The 8,766-nt window shown below is 37.8% G+C and overlaps 2 protein-coding genes across 2 annotated transcripts; both read right to left on the bottom strand.

The window, feature by feature from the left end:
* Positions 1-1,715: 1,715 nt before the first annotated feature.
* On the bottom strand, positions 1,716-3,775 carry LOC128470971 (olfactory receptor 154-like). The gene is made up of 2 exons (XM_053452817.1): positions 3,684-3,775; positions 1,716-2,652 (listed from the first exon to the last, which is right to left on the bottom strand). Exons 1-2 carry the CDS (start codon positions 3,773-3,775, stop codon positions 1,716-1,718), a joined length of 1,029 nt encoding a protein of 342 aa, XP_053308792.1.
* A 3,687-nt stretch (positions 3,776-7,462) lies between these two features.
* LOC128470970 (olfactory receptor 11L1-like) lies at positions 7,463-8,407 on the bottom strand. The gene has a single exon (XM_053452816.1). It carries the CDS (start codon positions 8,405-8,407, stop codon positions 7,463-7,465), a length of 945 nt encoding a protein of 314 aa, XP_053308791.1.
* Between the last annotated feature and the right edge of the window lie 359 nt (positions 8,408-8,766).

The raw sequence follows: 8,766 nt of genomic DNA, 5'->3' as shown, positions 1-8,766 counted from the left end.
TGATAATGATATATTGATGGGGCTATATATGTGATCGCGTTATATTTTTGTATATTGTGTACTTTATTCTTTAAATATTTTTGTAAATATTTATTTCCTTCTTTTTACAAACATGGTTCCTAGCAAAATAATAGTTAAAACGTTAGATAACTACTATGACATTGCTTTAGAAATGAAATGTACTACCAGGATTCAGTAAAATATTAATTGAGTGATAATGTTACTAAAATCTTGTTGTTTGCGCGCCTCCTTGTCACTCGTTGTCCGTAGGCCTTTTCTCTTTCCTCACATTTCTTCCCTCTTGTCTTCCGTGTAGGTTAGCATGGATCTTGAGGTGGAGAAGATACTGGAGCGTGTTGGTCGGCGGCTCTGCATCGTGAAACAGAGTGGCTGAGGAAATAGCTAGGCCCAATGTTCAGCCAGGCCAAGGTTCCAAAGAGGCCTACCAGAAGGATCCGTCCTTGACACTTGACCCCCAGGATTGCCTCAGGGCCCGAAGAGCGTGAAGAAATGCCACCTGCATGTGCAGAAGCAATGGAGTGTAGTCAGGGAAAGTGAATAAACTTATGGTAAGTTTTGTAGCCCTGGAGGGGTTTGGCACAGTTTTGTTTCATGGTGGTTGGGGTTCATATTTCGGAGCTATTTTATTTGGGGGTGGCTGAAGATGTTAAAAAGGCCCTGTTTCTTCTTGGTGGGGAAGCCCACCCAGCTTAAGTTGTCAGGGGATGGGCTCTTTGTGAAAACTTACCAGGTATCTAGGAGGTTAATGCAGCTGAGAGAGCATTTGGTGGTACTCGTAGTGGGAGGCTTCCTGGCAGTCGTGTGGTACCTGGACGACTTAATAAGCTTGGGGGTTTCATTACCCTTACAAAAAATTACTGCAGTTTTTCTGAAGTAATACTGCAGTTTTTTGGACATGAAAAAACTGCAATACTGCACTTTTACTGCAGTATTACTGCACATTTACTGCAGTTTTACTGCATTTGTACTTCACTGTACTGCACATTTACTGCACTTGTTTTTTTATATTGCAAACCTACAGTTGTGCTTCAATGTACTGCAGCTTTATTGCATTTGTACTTCCGTACAAAAATAACTGCAGTACAACTGCAGTACAGTGAAGTACAAATGCAGTAAAACTGCAGTAAATGTGCATTAATACTGCAGTAAAAGTGCAGTATTGCAGTTTTTTCATGTCCAAAAAACTGCAGTATTACTTCAGAAAAACTGCAGTAATTTTTTTGTAAGGGTATGTTAATTGTTAATTGTTCATAGAATAAGTTAAAAAAAATGGAATAAATAAAACATATAAACAAAGTATCAGGATATAGATATTTATCTATACATACATATATATATGGTATTTAAATCAAAAACATTTCTCATTTAACCTATTTTTTAGCTGCCTCTCAACACAGATACTGGGAAAAAGTAGGATAAAATGAAAAATACACCAGAAAAATAGTATAGTCAGTGTATAAAAACGTGACCTAACCACCCCAAAGACTAATGACGAAATAAAAAACAGATTTTTCAAGGTTCCAAAATCATTTTATTTTTGTCAAAAATAATTATTTTTCTGCTCCTTCCCAATGCAGATAATCTCATATTTCTGGTGACTTTATATAGAAATGTGAATCATATGATCCTACATCCCATTTTGCACTAAAGACGTGAAGCTAATTTAAGTGATGAAAAGCTTGATCATCGTGTTTCTAGCCTACAAATGTCTTCTTCAGGGCAGCCTTGATATCCTGATTTCTTAAGCTGTATATTACAGGGTTAAGTAAGGGGGTAAACACAGTATGAAGTAGAGAAATAATCTTATTCACAAGCAAAGAATGACCCATAGAAGGTATCATGTATTTAGTTATTAATGTCCCATAGAAAGTGCCCACGACAAGTAGGTGGGAACTGCAGGTGGAGAAGGTTTTCTGTCTCCCAGTTGTCGAAGGGATCCTGAGTATCGTAAGAAAGATATAGACATAAGTCACGATGATGAAACCACATGGACAAATAAATATGGGGGTGGAAAAAATAAAGACTATAAATTCTGTAAGAAAAGTGTTAGAGCATGAAAGTTTTTGGAGAGGAGAAAGGTCACAATAGAAATGATCGATGATGTTGCCGTCACAGAACTGAAAGTTATAAATAAGTATGACAGCTGTTAGGTTGATCAGGAAACCTACCATCCAAGGCCAAGTGGAAAGGTAAACTCTGCATTTATAGCTCATGATTGAAGTGTAGCGCAAGGGGTTACATATAGCGAGATATCGATCATAGGACATCACTGAAAGAAGAAAACATTCTGTAACAGTTGTGCCACTGAAGATATAAAATTGGGTTAAACATCCAAGTAAAGTTATTATTTTTCCACCCAGTAAGATGGCGCCAAGCATGTTGGGAACAGTATTTGTTGAGAGTAAAATGTCAGCGAAAGAAAGATGACTGAGGAAGAAGTACATGGGGGACTGAAGGTGATTACTGCACAAAACCAATAGAATTATAAGAACATTTCCAGCTATTGTAAGAAGGAAGATACTTAGAAACAAAACGAAAAGAACAATGTTGGCTCCGTAAAGGTTTCCGATTCCCTGAAGAATGAACTCTGTGACCCTTGACTGGTTTCTTGGTGACACTGGCAAGCGAAGGCTATTCACATGGCATGGGAAAAAAATAAATATTTATAAGAAATATACAAAAATATTAATTACAGAATGAACAGAAAAACTAAAACACAATTATAATAAAAAACAGAAATATTTCATAAGATAATTTTCTGTGTGTTTTTTTAAAAAAAAATTAATAGAACCAAAGTTTTTTTTGGCATCAAATCAATAACTTTATAATAACATAATAGCAGTAGATTCCGTTTTCGGTTTAGTATTCAATATATGATAGAGAAAGAGTTGCATCAATTAATAGTACATGTGGATATTACACAAAAATATCTAAAAGTTAAAAATAAAGGTAGAATTCTAAATTGTATTTTCTTTAAAAAAAAAAAAAAAAAAAAAAAAAAAGCATTGTTTAGCCTCAATGCCGACAGGAATAAAGAGAGACTTAAGCAGCAGAACTAAGTAGAATGCTTATATCAGGTAATTCAATATAGCAGACGGAGAGAATAAAAGGGACATAATCGGTTTTAATTGATAAACAAATCATTTACAGCTTTTAGCAGCTCGATAATGTTAGCATTACATACAATAGCATTACATTCAACCACTTTACCAAAATCCCATGTTTATAAACCTCTCGTGTGCTGCAAGCAGGATAGAATTGGCAAAAAAATATTAATCAGGAATCTGTTGATTTCTTTTAAGTTTGATGAAATAGTTAGAGGCAAATGTCGGCATGAAAATATAAGAACTATTCGTCCCGTCTATCCTATGCATGTGTAAATTACCCTACTGCGTTAGCTTCTACCACTTCTAATGTGAGGCTGGTCCATTGATCTACCACACTCTCTGTAAAGTAAAACTTCCTTTGACTCTCTAGTTTTAGATTATGATCTCTTATTCTAACATCTCTCCTACCTTGATATAAACTTCCCTCCTGTACGTTGTTAAATCTCTTTAAGTAGTAAAATGCTTCTATAACTTTTTATTTCTTTCTTCCCCCAAACCCTACATATTGAGATCCTTCAGTCGTCCGTTGTATATTTTATCCTGTGAGCAATTTACCATTTTAGTAGCTGTTCATTGAAGACGCTCCAGAAGGAAATGTGGTCTCCAGAGCCATACTGAAAACAGGTCTGACCAGACATCTGTGACATAACTACCTCGCTCTGCTACAAATGCTTCTACTTATATAATCCCGCAGCCTGCTTACCTTTACGTCCTTCTGTTGTTAATGAGAGAACAGAGTCCCCAATGCTATATGCTTCCTTGAGGATTTTTACATCCCAAGTGCATTATTTTACATTTGTCAACATTAAAATGTAGCTCCTACGCTCTCAACCATTCTTCTAATCTACACCATTTGACTTGTTCCACCAGGAATGTTTGTATACTCTGTTACATCATCATCAAAAAGTATACCTTATCATTAAGACCTTTTGTAATATTACTATTACAAATTTTTAAAAGTACGGGTCCCAAAACCGATCCTTTTTCTGAATAAACACAATTAACTACAACCTCCTGTCTCCGATCGCTCAACGATTACCTGATCCATTCAACTTTTTTTCCAGTTAGAAAATCTTACTGGTTCCACGTAAGAAAGAAAAACATAAATGGCCAATGACACTGAGCTAGGCCTTCGCCTGGAGGCCAAACAACCATATTTAGTATTGACACAATGTTATACCTGATCACCCTTTTCAGAAAAAAAGGAAAATAAACTAATTATAATAGCTGTCCCACAGCACTTCTTAGGAACCTTTAGGATATCAACAACCCATTGAACCCCAAAACAACCACCTCCCAAAAAACGAATAAAAGGAAGCATTTTCTTTGTTTCGGCCCTCGTGTATAGATGAACCAAAAAGCTTGAAGTTTCCAACTTATTTGTAGATCATCTCCAGCTTGGATCTCTTCCACAAACGCGGCCACCATCTCACCACCCCAGCATCCACCATTGGAGAAAGGGCCATGACCCTTGCACTGTCCATACCCAGGAGGTTACACCATCTCCAATTTCCCATACTCCAAATAAAACACAAGACACACGCAGGATTGGATTTAGAAAAGGCCGAGACATTTATTTATTAAATGTCGCAACATAACTTTATTTAAACATTTCATACAACAAATTATTCAAAACAGACTTGAATAAACCATCGTATAACAATCTATCCCATCTAATGTACATCTGTGTACTAAAACCAACTGAGGGTTCCCATCTCAGAGAAGATAGTGGCTACCCCTTCCTAGCCCTTCCGCAGGATGCCATCGGTCACTGACTGACAGTGGGCCGCAGTGGCGGAACTACCGGGGTCCAGGGGCCCTGGAGTTCTGCCAGTCAGGGGGGCCCAAGGGGTGCCGAGCGGTTGCTGAAAACGACCGCTCGGCAACTCTTGGGCCCCCCTGACTGACAGAAATCCAGGATGCCTCTGCTCCCCGCTGCTGCCGCCGGCTGCCTCCGCCGCCGCCGCCTACCTCAGCTCTGCCCAGAGTGCAGTGTTGGGAGCGTGAGGCGTTTGTCTCGGGTGCCGGCGCTTCACGCAGAGCGCCGGCATATGACGTCATATGCCGGCGCTCAGCAGTGAAGCGCCGGCACCCGAGACAAACGCCTCACACTCCCAACACAGGAGTGGGTAGATCGTGAGAAGGGGGAGGGAGAGGGTAGATCGTGTGAAGGGGGGTAGGGAGGTAGAGGGTAGATCGTGCGAAGGGGGTAGGGAGGGAGAGGGTAGATCGTGAGAAGGGGGGTAGGGAGGGAGAGGGTAGATCGTGAGGAAGGGGGGGTAGGGAGGGAGAGGGGAGATTGTGAGAAGGGGGAGGGAGGGAGAGGGGAGATCGTGAGAAAGGGATAGATGGGTTGGGGGGGGTCCCTTAACAGATTCTCACACCGGGGCCCTGAGGTTTCTAGTTACGCCCCTGGTGGGCCGGGTAGGGCAGCTCTATCCTAAGCTTCCGCTTATCCTTTCAAAGGGAAGGCATTAACTCTAACAATTCAACTTGACACCCCAGTAGACTTCAAACTCTTCCAGGGAACTTTTCCGCCATCACCAAAATTGCTGCACAGGAAAACAGAAAGAGAGGAAAACAACTTAAAGGGGAAAAGGGGGCGGGTTAGCAGGGAACTGCTCCTGTGGTATTAAAATAACTGCCCCTTGCTACACAGGATGGGGCTTTATAGCCTAGCATCCTTCCCCCCCCCTTGATCATATAACCCATGCTTCCTTCCTCTGTTGACCTTGAATTAACCCTTCTTTGCCTTCTACTGACAAGGTGCAGTGTCCCCCTTTCCCCAATGACTTCAGGGTTTTCTGGAGAAGGAAAAAAAGCCACATCCCCCAGAGAGATTAAGAGCCCCTACCTCTGAACCACTTCAACAGCACTAGCCCACACAAACCATGGTGTCTACACTTTGAGGAACCCTTTCTGAGTATCTTCCAGCTGAGCTGCCCCCATTTCATAAATGAAAATGGGACTCTCACCTTCCAACCTTTAGTGATACATCTGGCATACTACTTTAGCGTGTGCCCAACAGTATAGAGTCCTTCAAACGTGGATGAACGTACTTTGGGTTGTACGCCCATGGAAATAGGCCTCCAAGGGAAATTTATAGATCTTGGCTAATCAAATTGGAGTGAGATACCACCTAATCAATACTCATGCATAGTGGATAAGTTTTATTGGTCGGCTCCAGAATCACCTGCCAATGTTAAGTTTCTCTTCTTCCTAGCAAAGGAAGTATTTGAAGCTTTTTATATGTCTACAAAAATGGAGGCAAATGGATTTAATGAAAGCATTTTCATTGTCACCCCTATTCACCACTTTTCTAAAACAGATATGACCTGTTGCTGTGTAGACTGAGAATTTAATTAAATTATTTTCATTATTTGTATTTTGATATAAATATAATTTGTTATTGGGCAGGGGGTTTATATATGATTGCATTATATTTATTTATAATGTATACTTAATTTTCTAAATACTGCTTTATTTTTTCATTTGTTATTTTTATTTTCCAGAGTTTTCCAGAATAGTTTCTAGAATAATGACATTTTAAAAACAAAATACCTGCTATGCATTGTTTTAAATTTTAAATCTACTGCCAATTTTCAATTCAATAAAAATGGTAATGCCACTATAAAATATTTTACATCTATTCTTGCAAACAAATGATTCAGCCGAATAAGAAATAAACTTTGTTCTTAAATCCAATCAAAACAGCAGGGTAAAAAGCAAAAGAAAATCCACAATGTTTAATATTCAAAATATACTTTCTATGAAAATTCATGATTCATTTTCAAAAAAATTCCCATAAAAACATTAGACATTGTGCTATAGTCAACTGTTTTAAACAAAATGTCAAAGTCACATTTAAAGAAAAATCATGATAATTCATTAATTTTTTTCTGGATTTGTGGATCCCTCGTTCTATTTTGTAAAAAAAAGATGAGATTCTTATGTATATAACATAGGTCAAATAAGTCAAAATATTTAAACACAAATAAGACTACATACACACATTACTTAAAAACAATGAAAATAAGAAAATATATTTTATTGTTAAGCCCTTTAGACTTTAATAAAGTGTGTATATTGGAAGTCTAAGGATGGAATGAAAAACATATAGTCAATGTGTGAAAACATGACTTAAATAATCCCCCAATGACTATACACTGAAGGCAAAATGTACTTTTCCAGCCCTGAGAAACATTTTCATGAAAACATTTTTCAATTCAAATTAAATCTTCTGAATGCAGATACTTGTTTTTACGTTCGGTACGACATTTTATTTACGGCCCCTTATAGCAATAGAGAGATGAACATAATTTGTGATGAAAAGCTTAGGCGTTACATTTCAACCCTACAGAAATCTTCTTCAGGGCAGCCTTGATATCCTGATTTCTTAAGCTGTATATTACAGGGTTAAGTAAGGGGGTAAACACAGTATGAAGTAGAGAAATAATCTTATTCACAAGCAAAGAATAACCTGTAGAAGGTATCATGTATTTAGTTATTAATGTCCCATAGAAAGTCCCTACGACAAGTAGGTGGGAACTGCAGGTGGAGAAGGTTTTCTGTCTACCAGTCGTGGACGGGATCCTGAGTATTGTAATAAAGATAAACACATAAGTCACAATGATAAAACCACACGGACAAATAAATACAGGGATGGAAAACACAAAGATTATAAATTCTGCAAGAAAGGTGTCAGAGCATGAAAGTTTTTGGAGAGGAGGAAAGTCACAATAGAAATGATCGATGATGTTGCCATCGCAGAACTGAAAGTTAGATATAGGTATGAAACCTATTAGGTGGACCATAAATCCTAACAGCCATGTAAAGATAGAAAGGTAAACTTGGCTGTTGGAGTCCATGATTGAAGTGTAGCGCAAGGGGTTGCATATAGCGAGATATCGATCATAGGACATCACTGAAAGCAGAAAACATTCTGTAATAGTTGTGCCACTGAAGATATAAAATTGGGTTAAACATCCAAGTGAAGTCATTATTTTTCTACCCAGTAAGATGGCACCAAGCATGTTGGGAACAGTATTTGTTGAGAGTAAAATGTCAGAGAAGGAAAGTTGACTGAGGAAAAAGTACATGGGGGACTGAAGGTGATTACTGCGCAAAACCAATAGAATTATAAGAACATTTCCAGTTACCGTAAGAAGGAAGATACTTAGAAAAAATATGAAAAGAACAACGTGGGTTCCATAACTTCCATGAGTTCCAAATCCTAGAAGAATGAACTCTGTGACCCTTGACTGGTTTCTTGGTGACATTGGCGATCGAAGGAACATTGAAAAAAAATACATTTTCAAAATCTAAAAAGAATATACAAAAATATGAACTGAATTTACAGAATAGCTCGGGACTAACATATGCTTAATAAAAAGGAAAATAATTGTATTATTATATTAAAGTTGTAAAAATGTAAGGATTGTTAATTAGGAGAATATGTTAATAAATCAGCAATAATCCTCATATTTTTCAGGCATTTTTGGGCATGAATTATTTTAATTACTGTCTATATTACATATAATGAGAAAAATAGACCTATACCAAATCTATGTCATTTTCAATCCATGCCAGTTTGTAAAAGACAAAAATAATAAATAATAATACATAAAAAAAAATACTC

This window comes from Spea bombifrons, chromosome 13, assembly GCF_027358695.1.
Source record: "Spea bombifrons isolate aSpeBom1 chromosome 13, aSpeBom1.2.pri, whole genome shotgun sequence".
NCBI lineage: Eukaryota > Metazoa > Chordata > Amphibia > Anura > Pelobatidae > Spea > Spea bombifrons.
The sequence above is the reverse complement of the archived record's forward strand: the minus strand, read 5'-3'. Positions and strand labels throughout refer to the sequence as shown.

Bases quoted from the DNA above. Each gene is read 5' to 3' on its own strand.
- LOC128470971 (XM_053452817.1), bottom strand. From the start codon at position 3,775: ATGTCACAGATGTCTGGTCAGACCTGTTTTCAGTATGGCTCTGGAGAC. The intron at 2,653-3,683 runs GTAAATTGCTCA...CCATGTGAATAG, and splicing joins AATGAACAGCTACTAAAATG to CCTTCGCTTGCCAGTGTCAC.
- LOC128470970 (XM_053452816.1), bottom strand. From the start codon at position 8,407: ATGTCACCAAGAAACCAGTCAAGGGTCACAGAGTTCATTCTTCTAGGA.